The sequence below is a fragment of the Fusarium fujikuroi genome, chromosome FFUJ_chr03 (assembly GCF_900079805.1).
Source record: "Fusarium fujikuroi IMI 58289 draft genome, chromosome FFUJ_chr03".
Lineage (NCBI taxonomy): Eukaryota > Fungi > Ascomycota > Sordariomycetes > Hypocreales > Nectriaceae > Fusarium > Fusarium fujikuroi.
In genome coordinates, this window is record NC_036624.1 from 2,109,661 (window position 1) to 2,131,835 (window position 22,175).

Below are 22,175 nucleotides of genomic sequence, written 5' to 3' on the forward strand. Positions count from 1 at the left end.
GATGGTGGAGATCACAGTCGTGAGCTGAGAAGTCGTCGCTGTTGCAAATATTGCGCTATGTAGTATAAAGCGTCTTCAAACTACGAATAAAGAATAGGAAAACAATGACCTTCAAGCAAAGAGCTTGCTGACGGAGGAGAACTTGCAAGGAGAAAATGGGAAAGATTTCCAACTGCTTCTTCACAGGAGCGAGAGTTAGAGGAGCAGGAGAAAAGTATCAAGGAAAGGAATCTAGAAACCTTATGATATATTATGCTGTTTGCAATAAATTCTTAGGAGGCGTTGGAAACCGGTGGAGCCCTGTATGCTTCCGTGTGGCGAAGCCACTCTGACAAACATAGACAATCATTGGTTGGTTTTGTAATCCATCAGAATGAGTCACCAACAGGAACCACCTCTTTTGGAGGTTTAGATCTGCCCATTTTTAATCTCAGCAGCCAGAAAATTGAGTCTATCCGAGGAACGTAGTGCCTTGGTGGAAAGAAAGAGTCACCGATGCTGACATATCAGCCTAATTTTGGTTTCTGCCTGGAAACCCCAGACGTCGCGCCCGGTTAGGTAATGTGGCTTAAAAACCGTGACCGCCACATATGAGCCGTTGTGAGAGTCAAGTTTGTCAGGGAACATTATACTAACATATTGGCTGCTTTGCAGCAGTGGTTCAAAGGGAGTCTTTTATGGTCCGGTGAAAATCAATCTATCATCATGAAACCATGATCTGCCATTGAGCTTGCTTCAGGGTAACCATCCCTCGGGAAGTAAGAAAATATCAGGCTTTGATATAAGGTGTTGAAATAAATTCCATAAAATGCAGAGGTATCCTAAATTTATCCCAAACTTGTACTTAAGTCACCTAAGTCTTTTTACCTATTCAGTACTTAGGATTAAGGTCCCCGAATTCTCTTTCCTCTCCTAGATATCCATCCTAGTCGAGGCAAGAGAAATTTAGGCGTCAATTCCAAGTGACAGAAAGGCTTGTTACAGACTTGATGCAGAGTTAGGACTTTAGACTACAATTTCTGTTGTAACTTGGGCACTTTGATTATCAGTTACAGGAACATTTATCTGCAATGCCCCGAACCAAGCCAGCTGAGCTGGAAAAGTATGGATGCAGCCCAAATGAAGATATTATAAGCTCCTCGCAAATCAAGTGCTGGGAAAAACAAATATTCACAGAAGCTTCAACCTCCAGTGTGGAAGACTGAATTTCAAATATTGCCAGGAAGATCTTTCTCTCGGCCACTGAAGTGCCGCAAAACCTTGTCAGATGCACATAGAAATGAGCATATCTTGATACTATCGTGAACTTGCAGTATATATTTTCAAGGAAATATAGCCAGGACTAGAATACTCCCATGTGAACTATGGATCTTAGGACTATTACAATAACAATCAATTTACCCACACTGATTATAGGTTGCGGATCTTATTATTGAAGCAGAGGGTTTCCTATTTACAACCATGTTCCTTCATCCACTAATAGCAGTTGATTTACATGGTTGCGGCTCACCTCGGGTTTAACATCCCCGGCACATCTCTCCACACAACAGAAGCATAGGCGGCTACTTGTTAGCCAATTTGCATATACGCAGGGCAGAACGGAGCATGTTGGATGGATCTCGGCATGAAGTGCGACGCAAGATTGATCACGTTGACAAGAGATCTCGGGAGAGGCCGGGATGTCGGTACCGGCTCCGGATGCCCGTTGGCTCCACTTCCGGCCTAGACATAGACAACATCTTACTCACGACTGCTGCAATTTGAGGACAGCTGAGGAATCAAAGATCCTTGAAAGAAGTAGTCACCTTGAGAGTTTGATGGCCGAACAATTAGCTTGAATTGGCGTTCAGCCGAGAACATGGTTCAAAAGCAAAGTGAAAGTCTTCTAGATCAGAGCCACATTTAGCATCATATCACCTGCGACAGCAATGGTTCTCGTGAAGCCAATTGGTGGTGGTTCGGACAGCGTCATAAGTAGACAGAGACAGCTTCCTGTGAGGCTCTGAGCCCCCAATATCCGTCTGGGGTACGGGTGCTCCATATTCTCCATACGGAGAGGAGCTCGGACAGCCTCCAACCCCCGGGATAGCTTCTCACGAGCTTCACAAGTCAGGAGCTAGGCTCGGTAGTGTGGCGTCTGCCGTCTTTGATACACGCCCCTTCACCATGAAATAATTGCTTGTTGCAGACGGACAACCTCCGAAGGTCCCCATGCTTCAGCAGTACCCTCGCCAGGGATAGGAAGAAAACCATGGACATGTATCCCAAGGAACAAAAACACTAAGACAGGTTTAGCATAACTTTTGCATCCTTCTAATTAGCTTATTATAGCACCTTGAATACATTCTTGTGTCTTTTGGCCCCATGAACATTCAGTCCCAGACTTTCGGTGAGTTGTAGGGAACGGCCTCGGTATCGATGACAATTCCGCACCCCGGGTAGAATTTGGATCTTACACCAACATCACACATAAAAACAATGAGAAGATAATGTCGAGAAAACAGCGGTCTCCTACGTTTGCCCGGGGTTAGGAGTTTAGGTATTGTGGTAACACAACGGGACTGGTTGAGGTAAGATGTAGATAGGCCATGCACGTGACCTCAACGTAGATTTCCCGTTTGGCGCGTTGAATTTGAGTGCGAGGGACAGCCCGTCAACCTCAACGCAACGACAGGTCACTCCATCTCCGAATTCCACGAGACATCGCCCATACAAATCCTCTAAAATGGCTGCTCTAATCAAGGCTGCGAACGCCAAGATCCGGTCAAACCCGGTGACTGACTATGTTTGCTCAACCCGTACGTCTTTCGAATATCCTGTCATGTTTTTTGCATGAGCTCCGATTCGTCTCCGAAAGCGCAATTTTGTGATATTGCAACTCAGCAAGCAACACCGCGGCTACAATGCATATAGAAGCACATTTGAGACATAAAAAAAAGATGCGGGGGGGAATGTTGCTCCTCTGGAATATGTCAATTGGGCTGCTGGAGGTTGTGTTGATGTGCAATGCGTGTTTTGGAGCACGGCAGCTTCGGGGTAATCAGCGTGTCGAGATTTGCGACTGACTCTTGATATTTGCAGACTTTTGGGGCCCTGTCTCCAACTTTGGTATCCCTCTCGCGGCCATCATGGACACGCAGAAGAGCCCTGAATTGTATGGTAGACCATTAATGCATTGTCACCAAGCGTAACTGACTTCTCTTCTACTAGGATCTCGGGACAGATGACTGGTGCTCTCATCATCTACGCCGGTACTTTCATGCGATACTCACTGGCTGTCACACCCAAGAACTACCTCCTATTTGCCTGCCACTTTGTCAACGCTGGTGCCCAGCTCACCCAAGGGTACCGATACCTTAACTACCATTACTGGGGCGGAAAGGAGAATATGCCCAAGGAGCAGCTGGCACAGGCTGCCGAGGCTGCCAAGGGAAAGGTTGAGAAGGCCACGGAGAAGGTTCAGAATGCTGTTAGCAAATAAAGAGGTTGCCAGACCGACGGTCACTGGAAGGGATCGGTGTGTCGGGCTGCATACCGTCCATAATAGGAGTGTCCCCGGGTTGTACCTCGGGATTCGGAGAGTGGCAGCACACAGCTACCGCACAATAACGTTGTAACTTTACAAGAATTTGTACCCTCGAACATCTAGAATCGCACCCCGAGTTGGGGTCTTTGCAGCACTCGTGCCTGAAGAGTTGCTACGAGAAGATCTTGTTGCGGGGGCCCCGAGGTCAATGAATATGGTTAGAGCAGAGAAATCAACCCTTCAAATGCCACATTGAGATGCTGCGAGCAAGTGATGATGAGGAGTGCTCCCGGCAAAACGGAGATACAATGAATTCCCCGGGAGGGCTTCCGATGCTTTTCTCCCGATGGAAAATGACACATTGGTATGATATTTCGCATTCTAGCATGTCAACTGCATGCTAGTGTTTCGTTCTTGTAGCAATTTTGTGCGTACAGGCACTTATGTAACAAGACTTTTGATGTTTTCAATGTTACGGTCTCGACATTGGGAGACTTCGAGGAACAAGATGTGCGTGGTTTCAATTCAGCAACGATACAATGCACGCACCCTTGCATCTGGGGGAAACAGGTCCATGAGAGCAGGGTACGTAGCTCCCTTGAAGTCAAGATACAAACATAGATCTGAACTGGGGGTGGACCCCTTGGTTCCCGAATCTTGCATAGAAGTTCCCGACTATTCTCGTGCCTGTGCCTGGCCTTCCCCCACCAGGTTCCCGAAGTGACGGAATAAGGTCAAGGTGAAAGGGAAACCAGGGGTGAAGACTGACTAGCTGCCATTGATCAGCAAATGCAAGGTCAGCGTGCCTACCCCAGCCTTTGCCAGGCGGATCTGGTGATGTTCTGGTCGGCTTCTGTCCGTGAACGTGGGGATTAGCCTTTTCTCTGTAGTTTGGGATCCTCGGTGAACGACCTGCAACGCCGGCAACACTTGCGGTTATTACCCAACCATTACCGTATCCGCTTGTTGCCTATGCTAACCGCCTGTCGGGTATGGAATGGCATCATCTCGAGTCCCTTACGAGGATCCCACATGATCTGTATAGTCTGCAGCGCTTCACGGCAGGGTGGGAGTCGTGAGGATGGAGCTTGATTCTAGAAGTAGATCTCTTACTGAATGACATTGCTCAGCATTGAGCAATAATCGGCAAGCTAAATGTATCTGTTTTCTTTCTTTTCATTACATTACTGCCACTTGAACGAAGAGTAAATTGGTCACATAGAGTCGCGACACCAAGAAGCCACAGATGGTGGCTATGTAATACCTACCTACTCCGTACTCCAGTGGAAAGATCAATAGGTCGATAATCCACTGTCATAAGCTCCAGATTTGACTCCAACTGCCCGTTCCAGCCCGGCATTTGTGAGGGGAAAACGCCAGTGCTTCAACCATTTCGGTGAACCATTTTTCTGGATACACGCCGTGCGCCAGTTGGTTGAATTTGAGTAGAGGATGCCTTCCTATTTGGTTTTGCTCAGCCCTACCCCAATTGCCTCTCGACTTAATTTCAACCTTTTGCCAACATTTCTTTAACATGGAAGTTATGCGGAGGGGTACACCGAAGTCCGAGGTCGGACCTAGCTCGCTTTCTACACCTACCTGGTAGCGTAGTGAACAGCTGAGTATTCACACCTGGCACCTAGGTCATATCCAATCCGGGGATGATAGAATCTGTCCGTCTGACAAGAAAAGATTTTGTAAGTAGGTAATTTTTCATCACCAGTGGAGGCTCATGTCCTGCAGAGTGGCAGCATAGTGTCACAAAATCCAACATATTGAGCAAAGAGTGGCCAAATGCGCACCAATGAAAGCGTCATTTTAGTCAACAAATGCAATGCGCCGGTCTTCATCCACCGAGAGATTGGTTAGGCAGGCTATGCCGCCATTATACTTGATAGTGCACGAAAGAGAGGAGAGACCCTCGGATCGTTGACTACCTAAACGAAATTAACTTTCATGGTAAGAGTATTTATACGTCTTAGAAAACCTTCTCGATGCTCAAGATAAAAAACACTACAACTTGAGCCTGGATTGCATATGCCTTTTCTACAGAATGGATGCCGATTCCTTGTTGCTCATAAACCCCAAGTAGCTGGGATAAGGCTCGCTTTGGCTGGTTCGATCTCATCTTAAAACTACTGACCTAAGGTGCCGCCGGTCTTTGACCTCCGTGGGGGTGGAATCTAGTGGGAATAAACACATGATGCAGACAGGAAATTGACTCGGAGGGGAAATTGACCAAACGTGGACTGGGGCATTTTCTTCAAACGAAGTACGTACGAGGATATGTAGCAGCACCAGGGCGTGATCGTCATTCGTGGTTGACAGAGGTTCACGGCCTGTAAGTCTGTGCAGCTCGATGTGACCTATCACGACAAGTGAACTGACAAACTGGTTGTCGACTTTCCCCAATCACCTTTCCATTGGGTGACCGTGGGTATAAACATAGTTTTTATAGCAGAATGATATGACTGATGTAAAATTGATATCATATACAGGCTAAAGAGAAGACAAGGTCAAACGGCGAGCGGCGGGTAGCGTAAATGCTTCGAAACACCTTGGATGGCGACACGGTGATACCCCACATGTATCTGTGTACTCGAGCCTGGTGGCCCTGGTAGGTATGATGATGTTCGAGGATTGCACAAGCTTCAGATTGAGATTCAAGCTTGGACAACAAAAGCAGTCAGGGTCCAATCAATGGTGGGGGTCAGGTAGATCTCTTTGGTTAAGGTGTGCGGTGTTACGGTGGACAGAGAGCGGCTGTGGTACCAATGACTTCTAGCCCGAGATAAGTTACGGCGGAAAATGTGATGCAGCAAGAGGGGAGGCTTCTGCGGCTCTGGCTGTTACAGCCATCAGGGCAGGGATCCAGGGTGAATTAACCAGATGGTGCTGCACATCGTTCAGAACCGACAAACATCCTCGGCATTATGGAAGGCCCAGTATGATACCAACGTGGATCCTCTGACTGGACTTCCCTTGGTCCATGGCATCCATGGCAACCCATGGGCAGGCAAGGCGAGCAGATTGCTCGCTCCTACGCCAACATCAGGCGGGTGGGACATATAAACCTCTAGAGGAAAGGTTGCGGTGCGGCAACCTCTAGAGGTTAGGATCAAAACCCCTAGAGGTAAGGTGCGCGCTGGTCGGTGTACGTGGACGAAACACAAGGAAGCGCAAAGCACCTTTAGGCCGGATTGTTGAGGACAAGACTTTTCTTTTGCCGAGAGGTTGAGTCTGGCAAGGTGCGTGAGGGCAGAGATCGATGATCGGCGGGTGTTGAGATTATGTGAAAGCTCGAGAGATGAATATCGAGATATAGGCAGATAGCTAGACCTGATAGTAAATAAAGCCCCGAGCTCGAGCCAAATAATACCCTCAAGTCATGGAGGGGAGACCAGTCACTATCAGAGAGCGTTGATTGGCCAATGGCTTTGGTTGAACAAAGATGTGTCGGCGGAATGAGTTGCGTCAACTCACGGGTTTTTTTTTACTTCTCGCTGCTCGTTGCAAACAGGACCGAGAAAACAGGTCGTTGTCATAACCCATCATATCGGTTCGTGCATTGTCAACCGTCGCGTTTCGAAGCACCGGCACTTTACCAGCCGGATGACCCTTGGCCATCTGATAGGCGCTCCTCTGAGTTGAGTTAGTAGGTATCTCCATGGCTACCTCAGGGAGAGACCGCAAATAGATGATGTTTCGCTATCATAACCCACGCAAGAATGAATACTTGTGCTTGGCTGATCACACACCCCCATACTCCCCCATGCTTGTGTGACCTGTTCCCATTTTGACTGTTCCCGGGTGAGGCGCGATGAAATCTATTGTTGAAGTCATGCCGTACCACCACGCTCATCTCATGCTTGTACCCAGCGTTTCGAGGCACATCCATCCCGCCATACTGGTGCCGTTGCCGCCCTTGCTTATATAGCCGCCTTCTGCCCTCATTGCTTCTTCCATTTCTGCAACTGGTGGTAGCCCCCATTGCATATTGCAGCTGGTGGTATCATCATGACCGGGCCGGTTATTAACAGCGTCTCCCAAATCCCCATAGATCCGTGAGAGCTAGATGAATGCACTACAACACAACACAACACAAAACGGGAATCATATTCAGCGGGAAAGTGACCGCACTTCACTTGTACGCCATAGACGCATGGCCCATGGGTAGGTAATAAGAGATTTTAGGTTGGCGAGGTACCGCGGTCCAGTAGGTTAGTACTCAGCGTGGCCGAGCTTAAGTTCCACTCCTCAGCCGTTAGCAGGGAACCGCCTCGAGAGTTTTCTGTTCTGTGTACCTAGAATAATACCGCGCTTCTATTTACGCTCGTAACCTCCTGGAGTTACGTCTCCAAGGCCGAAACAGATCCGTTAGAGTCATAGTTTGATCGTGCTTTTAGTGGCATGTCCTGTCCTAGCAGTTGTTTGGAAAGTTTTGATGGAGATCGAGTGGGAGAAGACTCCGCCCGCGCCGTAGGGTTTCTTGGGATGGTTTGCCTTCTCACACCTTACCTGGGTTGGTCGGTCGGTCCCTTCAGAACTTCGGGCTTTCTCCAAGCTACTCACTAACACACCCCCTCGCCGTCCGCGCATCTTCAATCACACGCCCTCCCGTCCTGGATAGCTCTTCCCCCCGGAGGCCGGGTGTGTCACCGACGACACACGCTTGGGGGTTTACACTGCTCTACAAAATCCCCTCGCCCGCCTGCACATCCCTTCCCTTCGATCTCTCTCTTCTAACCCTCATACCTTTCTCTATCGCTACCGAGTATACCCCCTGCCTCCGATTCTTTGTGCTCTAGGGTGATATCGCAGCCATTTGTGAGCTGGAAGAGCTGTCGTGGTATCTTCATACCGACAAGCGTGCTCATTACCCCACCACCAAAAGTCAAAGAGACCCCGCCATCAAGCTCTCGATAAAGCTCCCACTTTGCCAGAGCTCCTCGCCTTCGCTCATCTCAACCTCTTCATCTCCCTGAAGTCGCTGACACAAGATCGCCCAAGATGGCTGGTATTGCTCCCGTTGCTCCCCAGCAACCACTCACATTCAACGATGTCTTCGAGGAGGAAGATATCGATGAGCCTAAGGAGGCCAACACGGTCCACCACATCCGTGCCAACTCTAGCATCATGCATGTGAAGAAGATTCTTGGTGAGTAGCCGGCGCCTTCTCGACAGCCACCAATGGCTTATCTCGGGAACGATATCGCCCCCGTTGCGCATCTTGAGGACTCGCGCTGACTCCATTCTTTTTCTCCTACAGTTGCCAACCGTGGTGAAATTCGTAAGTCAAAACAGCCCATTCCCTATCCTAGACCCGCAATCGCTAACATGTGAGCCAGCCATTCGTGTATGACTGCCTGTCCATTCCTTCCACCCGACCGTACATTTTAGACACTGCCAAGCTGACACGGCTTTCTGGTTGTAGATTTTCAGAACTGTAAGTCTCGATCCTCGGTTTGGAACGGCTAATGCATGACCTGAACTATGGCACTGACAATTACCAGGCTCACGAGCTTTCGCTGCACACTGTTGCAGTCTTCAGGTACCCCTCACTTGAAACCGCGATCCTAGCGACACAAGAATTTATAAACTAACCCGGACAGTTATGAGGATCGGTTGAGCATGCACCGACAGAGTACGCGATTCATCCATGCCCATTTGTGTCATGATTCTTTTGCTGACCACTCCTTCAGAGGCCGATGAAGCCTACGTCATTGGCAAGCGTGGACAGTATACCCCTGTTGGCGCATACCTGGCTGGTGATGAGATTATCAAAATCGCTGTCGAGCACAACGTGCAGATGATTCACCCCGGTACGGATATTTCATTTTCGGCATCCGGGATTCACAGCGCTAACTAATAACCCCAGGTTACGGTTTCCTCTCCGAGAACGCCGAGTTTGCCCGCAGCGTCGAGAAGGCTGGCCTCATCGTGAGTCTAAAGTACCCCACCACTCCCGCTCCGTCCGTGCACTAACCCCGGACCAGTTTGTCGGCCCCTCCCCCGATGTGATTGATTCTCTTGGTGACAAGGTTTCTGCCCGAAAGCTTGCTAATGCTGCCAATGTACCTGTCGTCCCTGGTACCCCGGGTGCTGTTGAGAGGTACGAGGAAGTCAAGGATTTCACCGACAAGTATGGTTTCCCTATCATCATCAAGGCTGCCTTCGGTGGTGGCGGTCGTGGTATGCGAGTAGTCCGCGAGCAGGAGAGTCTTAAAGAGTCCTTTGAGCGTGCCACCTCCGAGGCTAAGACTGCTTTCGGTAACGGAACTGTCTTCGTTGAGCGTTTCCTAGACAAGCCCAAGCACATTGAGGTTCAGCTTCTTGGTGATAACCACGGCAACATTGTCCACTTGTACGAGCGTGACTGCTCCGTTCAGCGACGACACCAGAAGGTTGTTGAGATCGCCCCTGCCAAGGATCTCCCCGCCGAGGTCCGCGACAACATTCTCGCTGATGCTGTGAGACTGGCCAAGACCGCCGGTTACCGCAATGCCGGTACTGCTGAGTTCCTGGTTGACCAGCAGAACCGCTACTACTTTATCGAGATCAACCCTCGTATTCAAGTTGAGCACACCATCACTGAAGAGATCACCGGTATCGATATCGTTGCCGCCCAGATCCAGATCGCTGCTGGCGCCACATTGAACCAGCTTGGCCTCACCCAGGATCGCATCTCGACCCGTGGTTTTGCTATCCAGTGCCGAATCACAACTGAGGACCCTGCCAAGGGATTCTCGCCTGACACTGGAAAGATCGAGGTTTACCGATCATCTGGCGGTAACGGTGTCCGCCTGGATACTGGTAACGGTTTCGCCGGTGCTGTTATCACTCCCCACTACGACTCTATGCTTACAAAGTGTACCTGTCACGGTTCTACCTACGAAATCGCTCGTAGAAAGGTTCTCCGAGCCTTGATCGAGTTCCGTATTCGAGGTGTCCGAACCAACATCCCTTTCCTTGCCTCCCTCCTCACTCACCCTACCTTTATTGATGGAAACTGCTGGACCACTTTCATCGACGATACCCCTCAGCTGTTTGATCTCATTGGCAGCCAGAACCGCGCCCAGAAGCTGCTTGCCTACCTCGGTGACGTTGCCGTCAACGGTAGCAGCATCAAGGGTCAAATCGGCGAGCCCAAGTTCAAGGGTGAAATCCAGGTTCCTGAGCTTATCAACTCCGCCGGAGAGAAGATTGATACTTCTACACCCTGCACCAAGGGATGGCGAAACATCATTCTCGAACAGGGACCCAAGGCTTTCGCGAAGGCTGTCCGCGAGTACAAGGGTACTCTTCTCATGGACACGACTTGGAGAGACGCCCATCAGTCACTTCTGGCTACTCGTGTTCGTACCGTCGACTTGCTCGGTATTGCCAAGGAAACTAGCCATGCGCTCTCCAACCTGTACTCCCTTGAGTGCTGGGGTGGTGCCACCTTTGATGTTGCCATGCGATTCCTCTATGAGGACCCCTGGGACCGACTCCGAAAGATGCGAAAGCTTGTTCCCAACATTCCTTTCCAGATGCTTCTCCGTGGTGCTAACGGTGTTGCTTACTCCTCTCTGCCTGATAACGCCATCGATCACTTCGTCGACCAGGCCAAGAAGAACGGTGTCGATATCTTCCGTGTCTTTGATGCCCTGAACGATATCAACCAACTCGAGGTTGGAATCAAAGCTGTTCAAAAGGCTGGTGGAGTTGCCGAGGGAACGATTTCCTACTCGGGTGACAGTACAGTACCCTGTTCCCCATCGTGATGTTTACCTACTGACCATCCTTATAGTGCTTCGCCCTGGCAAGAAATACAATCTGGAGTACTACCTCGACCTTGCCGATAAGCTGGTCGCCCTTGACATCGATATCTTGGGTATCAAGGATATGGCTGGTGTGCTCAAGCCACATGCGGCTACACTTCTGATCGGATCAATCCGAAAGAAGTACCCTGACCTTCCCATCCACGTGCATACACACGACTCTGCCGGTACTGGTGTGGCTTCGATGGTCGCCTGCGCCAAGGCGGGCGCCGATGCTGTCGATGCTGCCACCGACAGCCTGTCTGGCATGACTTCGCAGCCCAGTATCAACGCCATCATTGCTTCCCTTGAGGGTAGCGAGTGTGACCCTGGTTTGGACCCCAAGCTTGTTCGATCACTTGACGTCTACTGGCAGCAACTTCGTTTGCTTTACTCTCCCTTCGAGGCCCATCTTGCTGGCCCCGACCCCGAGGTTTACGAGCACGAGATCCCCGGTGGTCAGTTGACCAACATGATGTTCCAAGCTTCTCAGCTAGGTCTTGGATCCCAGTGGCTTGAGACCAAGAAGGCCTACGAGCATGCCAACGAGCTTCTCGGTGACATTGTCAAGGTCACTCCTACATCCAAGGTTGTCGGTGATCTTGCCCAGTTCATGGTCTCCAACGGTCTGTCCCCCGAGGATGTGAAGGCCAAGGCCTCCCAGCTCGATTTCCCCGGCTCCGTGTTGGAGTTCCTTGAGGGTCTGATGGGACAGCCTTACGGTGGATTCCCTGAGCCTCTACGAACTGATGCCCTTCGCGGCCGTCGTAAGCTCGATAAGCGACCTGGTCTTTTCCTCGACCCCGTCGATTTCGTCAAGACAAAGCGTGAGCTCGGCAAGAAGTATGGTGCTCCAGTCACCGAATGCGATGTGGCGTCCTATGTCATGTACCCCAAGGTCTTTGAGGACTACAAGAAGTTCGTCCAGCAGTACGGTGACCTTTCCGTCCTACCTACTCGATACTTCCTATCTCGCCCTGAGATCGGCGAAGAGTTCAACGTTGAGCTCGAAAAGGGCAAGGTGCTGATTCTGAAGCTCCTTGCTGTCGGTCCTCTGTCCGAGAATACCGGTCAACGTGAGGTCTTCTTCGAGATGAACGGGGAGGTTCGACAAGTCACCGTTGTTGACAAGAAGGCTGCTGTTGAGAACATCAGCCGACCTAAGGCCGATGCTAATGACTCGAGCCAGGTCGGCGCGCCTATGTCTGGTGTTCTGGTTGAGCTCCGTGTCCACGAGGGCTCTGAGGTCAAGAAGGGTGATCCTATCGCCATTCTTTCTGCCATGAAGATGGAAATGAGCATATCTGCCCCCCATAGCGGAAAGGTTTCAAACCTTCAAGTCCGTGAGGGTGATTCTGTTGATGGCTCCGATCTCGTGTGTCGAATCGAGAAGGCTTGAGGTGGTTGCGCAAGGAAATAAAAGACTGGGTTTAATGACACTTATGGATATCAGGCAGGAAGTACCCTAAAACTATGGGATTGGCGTGTTGAGATGACCTATGAATAGTTCTTTGAAGAAACTTTGAATACAAGTATGAATCAACTCATTGACGATATGGTTACCATTTGGGCCCCACTAACCTCGTGAAGTTTTATTATAGATTTATAGTACTTTAGGGAATTCTAGAATAATCCCTACTAATTCTGCAAAAGTTTAGTATAATCTCTTCCTAAATATCATAATATACCTAGATGTAGTAAAGAGGTGGTCTCGTGAGGCACGGGAGGAAGTCTGTTTATGTAAGCATCGAGGAGTTCCAACCAACATGCCCTCATATCCCAAAGATGAATAATCTCACAGAAATTTTGATTCAGGGATATCATCAAATATTGTAGAATCTTGCTTATGAAAGTCGGTTGTGGAATTTGGGCCGAGTCTCGTAGTTTAAAGAAGGGGGGGCCTAATAAACCTTGGTAGTCTTCCCGGTTTTCACAGCCAGATAGGTCATCTCCTGCAAAGAGCCACATGAGACATACGATAGCCTAAGGAACGTGTTAGCAGTTGAGTCGCCTCATTCATGCCCTCAGTCTAGAACAGCTTTGTGAACCCGGACCGGGGCTTACTTGTAGATCTGTGTGGGGGCCGGATCTCGGAGGCTATGGGGTATGCGGGGGTGGGTCTGAAGAAACGGCGGACCGGTGCCGCGATCCGCTGTCAAAGCAAATGAAAACCAGGGGTCAATATCGCAGTCAAGGCGAATGACATCACTCCTCAAGCATGACTTTTCGAGCGTTTCCTTAAATTCCTGACCTATGTATGACCTGGATGGAAAGTAGTATACGTGGTAAAGCCCTTACGCATGAAGTTCGGAGGACTCTCGGTGTTCTCAGTACCTAATCCCCAGATCGACAATAGGGGCACTTCGAGGATGATTATGAATTGGATGCCAGCTCCACCCTGCACCAACCCTATAGTAGCATAGGGAATCTAGCCAAGTTGCCGTATGAATGGGAAAGTCGGGATTGTACTCCGAATTGAAGACTGTAAATGCCTGCTGAGCCTAGACATTGATGACATGCACTGATGCTTGAGACGAATCCTTAATACAATAAACTCTGCATGAACCATATATGTTAATATGGCTTGCGGAAAGGTTTTACGATTCTTGATAACGACTCTGGCTTTTCTTATGATGATCATCATTCATACAGTGTAATTGATTGATGATGAATCAGTTCCTACAAAGGCTCAGATAAGTCTACGTACGAGCTTGGAAGCTCACGCGTTGACAGTGCGGGGAATCCCACTCAACCATTCCTATGGAGGGTTGCATGCGTCAAAAGCTGCAAGTATCGACAGGGCCGATACCCTGGATGATACGGAGTCAATTCGTTATATCTGAAGTTTGATCATGTGGCCCGAAATCGGATGGACTCGGATGGGAGCTGTTTGAAGAATGATCATTGATAGTTGTGATTTAGTCAGGAGCCCAACACAGAATACTGGGGAGAATGTCATTCACAATGACGTATACGAGAAAGGGTGTATATGCAAACTGCTGGTGAGATGAGGTGATAGGGCAGATGGACAAACTGGGCGGTCTAACGAGAGTTTCTAGCGAGCAGAGGCCGGCGAACCTGAAAAACAGGCTCCGTCGGTCCGTTGTGATGATAGCAGAGGCTGATTGTTGATGATGGCAATCCTCCCCCTGTCCGGAGTGCACGGTGAAGTCTGATCCAATATTGGGCGACAACTTTCGCCGCTTGATGGAATGCAACGCAACCATGGACCCCCTCTGGCACTTCTGGGTAAATAAGGTAAAGACCTCCTCCCACCATTTCATTATCATCGGAGAACAGCGATGACCAGAACATGAATGGCGATATGCTTTGTCGATCGATCCCGCCGTTCATGACAGCCTTGTCCTGCATGATTGAACTGAGAGAAGCGGTGAGTTATACTTGTTCTAGTGGTTCTTTGTGTAAGGCACATAGGTAGTTGATTAGGTAGCTTTTCCCACTGTCAGACATGGCTTTCCGAGCTCGTGACTATTGATGCCGGGAGATTAGTGAAAGTGTGGGGGAGGAGTAAACCCCAGACTTGGCTTGTTGACACCTGTAATTTTGGGCATTTAGCCCCCCGCTACCCTCCACTACCGCTCGACAAGATCCCACTGCAACCGGGGGTGACCGGCTATCTTATGCACGATAAAATGCAGCGCTGGAGCTCTGGACTTTTGGAAGCGTGAACCTGACCAATCATGGGCTGTGCTGTGGTGGTAGTGGTGTTTTGCTTCACTAATTCTTATTTCTCAGCATAATCGAGAAGCTTCATTCTGTTACCTACCAGTACCTAACTACTGGAGCGAGCAGTTGTCTTCCCTTTCATTCTTGGTAGATCTCTCAAAGAATCAGTAAGGCAAAGAACATACTCATATCTGTAACTACATCTGATGTTAATAAACATGATACTAAAGGATGTATACCCGGGAGTGACTGTACTGTAGATATCAGTTTGTCTCCCCCGCCCACACTGATTTCTATGGCTCGCCCCCTGTCGCTTGGCACACGCACGGCAGGCCCTTGTGGATGGATCTGCGGCTGCCTGCCCTCCGAAACCCAAAAGTCGCCCACCGCAAAGCAAGCCAAACCAGGCCCAGGCGCAACCTGTAATACAGTTCAAAAAACACCTTCCCTCCAACCCTCCTCTGACCTCATTTCCACCCAAACTCTCTTCCTAACAGACCTGAATTTCTTCCTTTGACTTCCTATGGTTTCGATAGGAAGCATTATAATAACCGATACCCTTCATCGCAGTCACCTCTAGCAACACCGAAACCACTTCTTCCATCGCGAGTAATGGAGAGCCTTCAATTATCCCAGGTTCTTGCCGACCTCAGTAATATCGGTGCCGCCGTACGTGCCCAATTTTAATCTTGAGCTCCTTTCTGCTGCATGTTCCGTACAGTCGAGACTAACATATCTCCCGTGTCAGGATCCGGGAGCCGCAGAGGCCATCGTGAGCGCAAACAACCCCTCCAACTCGAGTTACACCCGAGTCGAAGTGACTGCAGCTGCAACTGCCCCTACCTCGAGTCCTACTACGAATCAACAGCGACGTCCCACAGGCTTACAGCGGCATTGGTCGTCGGAGAAATTCGACAAATTCGGCCGCCGCATTCTCTCTCCCGGCTCCCACTCCGGTTCAGCTGTAAACTCTAGCCCTGGAACTCCTCGCCGAGGCGAATCTGATGTGAGGCAACCCCACCAACCGTCGTCTCCAAGGCGAAGCTGGGACTCGGGCACTGACAGAACTGCTGCACAGTTCGAAGAGGACCTGGAGAGAGCAAGCACACTCATGCAACTATACGACATTCGCTCCAAGATCAAGCAGCAGGATAACAGCAGCCTGCTCAGAGCTCGAGAGAAGGTCAACGCGATAGCAGCGCGACAACAAGCTCAGCAGGCCGCAGAACGCAACATGAAGGCAGCTGACGAACTTCGACGACAACGCTACTCTTTCCCAAGAGCCGGTCTCTGAAGCGAATGACCCTTACGATTTCCTTACATCTTCTCACGACGGATCACGGGCTCGTTACGAAAGGACAGGCGCTGGGTAATATCTGATTGGTGCTTGTGGGATGGTTTCTTTGACGGCGTTTGGGACACAAAAGTTATGCCGTCGGTGCGACGAAATCGATCCTCCTTTGAAGAGCGAGGCTGAAGGCGAACCTGATATGTTTTGACAGTTGAGACTGCTGGCATTAATACGATACGCTTGGACAATCGAAGCGGAAGCTGTTCTTTTGGCATCTTGGGGACCAAGATGGCACCAAACAATGCATGTATACCATGGGAGAATGAAAGCGGTTTCTATGTTCTCGAATAGTTCGACTCCTTCAAATTATCATAGACATGCCGCAGCTTCGATCACTCCCCACACATGACACATGACATCAGTTCTATTTGAGCCTCTTGGCCTAATGCCTCTATGTATGCGAGGATCATATATACTATCGATAGATGATTTAATTAATCCTTATCTATTTCAGAAAGGACAGCATAGATTATTAATAAGCTTAAATGCCGTGGGCCTAACTAACATGGAGCTCCAAAACGGGTCTTTGGAGGGTTTATGAGCTGAGCCTTTGCGATATGCCGAGTCCGAGAGTTTGGGTTGATTTTTGCTTGGCATTTGGAATACTTACATAAACGTCTAGCATGTTCATGCAGGTCCTTTTACAAGTCGCTCATGACGTTCTAGAATGTGGTTTATATGTAGCAGATCAATCATTAACAACGAAATGATGAAGTAGGTAAGGTGGTCAAGGATGGAAACACGTCATTCATTGGCTTCGCCACATCAACGAGGAACTGGGATTTGGCCGCGAAGACTTTTGAGGCTTAGCAGTCTTGGACAAGTAATGATCTCGGTCCAGAGCTGCCGGTGAAGTACAGGCCTTTCTGCTACAATTTGCTGGCCAAAGGGACTGGTTGTCAGTTGATACGCAAAATACGCTGCGTATTGATGACGGCCTCGACTCACTCCTCAAACCTGTATGTCACCCTTGAACGTCCATAGCATGGATGGTATGATTGTCTAGCGGGAATCACGGCAGATATGAAGGTTACCGTGATGTAAGCGCCAAGCTCCCAACTGCTACTGTATCTCTACGCACAGCCACTGTCGACCACGCAGCGCAATAGCATTAAACCTCGTTTGATAGCCAAGAGCACACCATGTTGGCCAAGACGAGACAAAAGTGGAAACACTCGAGACCAAGAAGAGGCTTGTGACCGCGTTTTGTTAGAGTTACGCAGGCAACTTTAGGCTCTAGGCCAAGCTTGGGTGGATATCATGATTCTTCTTTTCTCTTGGCTTCGTCGTTTGAGTTGCACTATGCATAAAGGGCCCTCCTCCCACTCTCTTGTCTCCCCTTCTCTCATTTGTCTGGAACTTGTAACAGCAAAAAAAAAATTCTATTATCCTGATTTTTCTTACATCCTTTGACGGCTCGGTCTAATCATCAATCACCTACATTAGTACTGTAACAGATCTCTGCACAACCTATCAGATAAAGACGTCACCTCCCTGGGAACACCCGTCACACACATTCTACGTCATAGCCGAGCGACTCAGCGCCGCAAACAACACGTCAAAAACAGAGTTTGCCAACTGAACGTTTTTCAACTCTACTCCATCATCGTCGCGTATCGTATACAGATTGCGCATTTTCACAACCACAATGGCGCCCACTGAAGATATTTTTGCGCGCGACTACTACAGATGCCGTTATGGTCAGACTTGGAATGGACGAACGTGTGTTCGTAACAACTGGTCCTACTGGGGGCGCTGGGTGTTAGCGGGCATCATCATCTTTTTCTTTGTCCTCCTCCTCTCCTGCTGCCTGTAAGTATTTGTACCTCCGTTCGCCGTTTGAAGTATCATACTAACACACCAAGATTCTCTCGCCGTCGTAAACGCCGTGGCGTTAAGCCTGTGTACGGCACTGGTTGGATGGCGGCCAAGCCTTGGGGAAACAACAACAACCATCAGATGTACAACTACGGCAACCAGGGCGGTTATAACCAGGGCTACCAGCAGAACAACGGTGGTTACGGGGCTCCACCTCCACCCCCAGCCTACGGCCAGCAACAGCAGCCTCAGTACACTGGTACGACATTCAACACCAACGACGGGTACTACGGTCAGGGCCAGTATTCCGGAGTTCAGCAACCTCAGGGTACATACCAGCGTGAAGGCGCTTACTCCCCACCTGCGGGTCCTCCTCCTGGAAAGTAAAGTACGGCGGTGGGTGCGTTTGGAATGGGAACGGGTTTATAATGTGGCCGATATGTAAAGGATACCACCGATTGAGGCGTTTGGGAGCTCGCTATGTATTGAATAAACTTATGTCAAGACATGCTGTGCTGTGATAAGAGGCATTACTCTCGCGAGCATGGCCCGGGTGGAATTACGAGAATTACCTTTTCCCTAATTGATTGTAGTCTTCTCTTCAGCACTTATTTATCAAAACAGTTAGATACCTATGTTTGGGACGCGTTGCTGCTAACATTTCCACAGATCTGTCGTGACTTCAAAGGCTTGATATTGATGAACGAACTAATTTCATGAACAACAGCCGCATACTATTAGGTGAATCTGACGTATGCATAGATTCAGCAGTTGATTCGACATCAACGCCACAGCCGTTGACGGGACCTGCATGAAACTTGGTAAAGGCGGGAAGAAACAAATCTGCAGTATACCATTCGTTGGGTTATGCATGCCGCCTCATGGTAGCAGTGGGCGACGATCTGAATATCTCTTTGGTTAACATGTACAATAATGCCGAATTCATCCGCGTATAAAGGCAGTGCTGTTGCACATCGCAATCATAACAAAAGGAACCCAAGCCTTGGCTCTTTGATATTTTCTACGCCAAGTCCCGAGAGCCTGGTCCGATGTGCACACCTTGCAAAACCCATATCTACCCATAGATCATCTCACATTTTACCACAGATTCCGATACCCTCCAGCCGTTGAAATATGACACTGCTCAACGACGAAATCATTTCAAAAGCCCTTCATTTTCCGCTTCAACTCTGCGACAAGATCGTCCGGCAATCGAGACGACCCTGTCATTTCGGAAATGGAAGAAGCCCCTGTGGCCCGCGCCACGACCAGGGCTGAGCTTCTAACTGTCTGACAGAAGGGCTAACAATAGTATGGCGTCTTTGATACTGGTGATGATTTCATGGCCTTGACCGCACAGGATTCAAGGAATAAAGGCTCGTTTGCGTTTTTAAAGTACCTAGACATTTCTCTTTGACCTCGCACGTTGATCTACGGTAGAATGTCTCCAGGCGATACTCCATAAGTTGCATACAACAAAGATCGTCAAACTCATCGGCTCACCCATCCTGCTACTCTCAATTTCCCAAGCATACCGTTGACCATTCTATTTACAGCATTCTCCGCGAATATTCGTTCAATTACCTGATGTCGGTCCTATAAAGGCTAGGGTTAAGTGTCAAGCCACGGAGTCGTCATCACCCCTTCAACTACCTGTCAGAGTCAGCTGTTGGAAGTCCGTATTGGATGGGTTCACAGTCAGATTCCGACAACAACGTCCATATTCAGTACAATACAATACAATAGGCGTACATATTCTCTAAACGCGGAATCGACTCTCAGACTGAACAGAACTGTCCGCCCCCCCACGAATGGACATCCAAGCGACAGCCCAGTCGAGTTTCACAGTTTCAGAACCCTTTTGACAGGGATGTTTTATCGATCAGGGGCAAATTGAACCACTAGCGGTCCCGTTTCCCCTGGATCATCCCCGCCACTCGCGGTAATTCTGGACCTCCCAGCGTCTCCATGTCCGTAGGCCAGGCCTCTCCACCTGGCGGGCGCCTCTAACTCCAGCTCCACCGTTGCCTTCTTCCCTTCTCTTTGTCTTCTAGGCTTAGGTTGTACTTTATTCTCTCCATCAACACGAACGACAATGCTGATGTGGCTGTCGTTCTCCAAGCCTCTCTTTAACCTCGTATAGGTCATCTACACTCTCTTGATTACCTTGTTTCTTCAAAACATTCTCTTGTACTGACGGTGCGAGCGCCGCTCTTGTTTCTTCATCCACAGTTCTGTTCTGCTGAACCACCGTCCTTCATTCCAACATTTCGATCAACGACCCGCTTCAATATTGGCACGCGCTGGAAGAATATACAGCATACGTCGTTGTCTCAATAACATCGTGTTTTGACTTTTTGACCGTTTCTCGATCAACATCCCCGAACTCAATTCAAGCACTATCGACTTGCCTATGCGACCAAGTAGTATTGTACCATCAACCTCGAGCAAAATACGCAACACCATATTCATTATACCATTCTCGATCTTACCGAATTTATTTTACTCATTACCAGCTCCGCCTTGATCTGGGACACATCAGTAAAATGCCCTCCATCGACGAGGCCATGGCGCGCAGCCTCCGCCTCCGGGGCAGTGCCTGGGAGGTGGTCAAAGACAAGTTTATCCGGACAATTGTAGCCGACCTTTCACGACGAGACATGTTAGCAGATGCAGCGCAAACAACCGATGAGGTTGCACAGAAATCAGAAGACTTTGCGACCGCTTTCTCTAGCTGGGACAACTGTATGAACGTGGCGTGGTGCAAGTACGTAACTATATCCTTCGCTACTAACAGGCCTTGCTTGCTAACTTGAATCAGGTGGCCAGTAATTGGTGTGATGATCATCGGAGGTCTCATCATTTTCAGTATTGTTTGGTGTATTATTCGCTGCTGCTGCTGTGGCCTCTCATGTTGTTGTAACTGCTGCCAGTGCCTGAAATGCTGTGGTAACTGCTGCGGTGCCTGTGACCCTCCACGCAGTGCTACGAAGCATTTGGATGACCCTTATGCTCCCCAAAGTCAGCATCATGGATACCGAAGTGAACCCCCAATGAATCCGTCAGCGCCTCAGTACGGCGTCACAAAGCCCATGCGATCCGAGCCACCTCAGTATGCAGAATTCGAAACGAGTAAGGGCAGAGACGATGATGCCCTCCCTGAGATGCCCAGCTGGGAGGGTGCTAGCAGCAAAAAGGTCGAGGTTCACACAGAGGCCGTTGAGCTTGACACTCTACCTTCGAAGCCACCCCATAGTCAGCAAAGCAACATGATGGGTGGAGTTTCACCGAACAATCTGACCCCCTACAGCCAGGCACAGAGTAATTCAAACGGCTACCTGGGCGCCAACCAAGCTCCCGATGCATATTCACCTATCGACCAGCAGGGCTACGGATATCAAGCCCCCGGCATGAACCCCATGTACAGCAGTGCCGCTGCTGTCGCACCCATGCCCCATGAACGTCGCTCCCCGGCCTTGAACACCAATGGATACAGCAACCAAGGCTACGGCCATGATCAAGGATTCGAGCAGACCCAAGGCTACGGGCAGATGCAGGGCCACGGACAACAAGGCTACGGTCAAGCCACGTCCCCCAACGACTATGCCGCAACTTATAGCGGATACCGAGGAACTCCTCCGCCGCGGCCCGCCAGTTTCGCCAAACGAGCTTCAATGCATCAGGATGAATTTGGTACTTATGGACAGCTTCCTCCTCGCCGTTCTCCAGCTATACCAGAAGATTATGGCTATGGATCGCCCGTTCGTCAATCACCCGGCCCCCAAAACGATTTCGGCTACGCTCAGCCACCTCGCCAGTCTCCAGCGCCTATGAACGATTATCGAACACCGCCTCCTGGCCCTGATACCAGCTATGGTGCTCATCCTGCACAGCAGCGGCAACACATGCCAGAGTCCCACTCTCCGCAAGAGCCATACCCAGGTTTCAAGCCATACCAGCCTTAAAAAGTGGATTTATGACATTTTGGAGG

General features: G+C 49.6%; 5 protein-coding genes; all 5 read left to right on the forward strand.

Annotated features, from left to right (window-relative positions):
- Positions 1-2,725: 2,725 nt before the first annotated feature.
- Positions 2,726-3,481, forward strand: FFUJ_02777 (probable FMP37 Found in Mitochondrial Proteome; the record flags this gene model as incomplete). XM_023574548.1 has 3 exons in its annotated part: positions 2,726-2,798; positions 3,082-3,154; positions 3,211-3,481. The coding sequence occupies 3 exons, from the start codon at positions 2,726-2,728 to the stop codon at positions 3,479-3,481; spliced, it is 417 nt and encodes a 138-aa protein (XP_023427885.1).
- Positions 3,482-8,536: 5,055 nt separating this feature from the next.
- Positions 8,537-12,727, forward strand: FFUJ_02778 (probable PYC2 Pyruvate carboxylase 2; the record flags this gene model as incomplete). XM_023574549.1 has 10 exons in its annotated part: positions 8,537-8,684; positions 8,796-8,816; positions 8,875-8,882; positions 8,961-8,972; positions 9,040-9,077; positions 9,139-9,170; positions 9,229-9,348; positions 9,405-9,466; positions 9,523-11,266; positions 11,319-12,727. 10 exons carry the CDS (start codon positions 8,537-8,539, stop codon positions 12,725-12,727), a joined length of 3,594 nt encoding a protein of 1,197 aa, XP_023428789.1.
- A 2,900-nt stretch (positions 12,728-15,627) lies between these two features.
- On the forward strand, positions 15,628-16,309 carry FFUJ_02779 (uncharacterized protein; the record flags this gene model as incomplete). XM_023574551.1 has 2 exons in its annotated part: positions 15,628-15,684; positions 15,764-16,309. The coding sequence occupies 2 exons, from the start codon at positions 15,628-15,630 to the stop codon at positions 16,307-16,309; spliced, it is 603 nt and encodes a 200-aa protein (XP_023427886.1).
- A 1,705-nt stretch (positions 16,310-18,014) lies between these two features.
- On the forward strand, positions 18,015-18,571 carry FFUJ_02780 (uncharacterized protein; the record flags this gene model as incomplete). XM_023574552.1 has 2 exons in its annotated part: positions 18,015-18,178; positions 18,232-18,571. 2 exons carry the CDS (start codon positions 18,015-18,017, stop codon positions 18,569-18,571), a joined length of 504 nt encoding a protein of 167 aa, XP_023427887.1.
- A 2,159-nt stretch (positions 18,572-20,730) lies between these two features.
- On the forward strand, positions 20,731-22,149 carry FFUJ_02781 (related to fibroin-3; the record flags this gene model as incomplete). XM_023574553.1 has 3 exons in its annotated part: positions 20,731-20,951; positions 21,006-21,057; positions 21,118-22,149. 3 exons carry the CDS (start codon positions 20,731-20,733, stop codon positions 22,147-22,149), a joined length of 1,305 nt encoding a protein of 434 aa, XP_023427888.1.
- Positions 22,150-22,175: the final 26 nt, after the last annotated feature.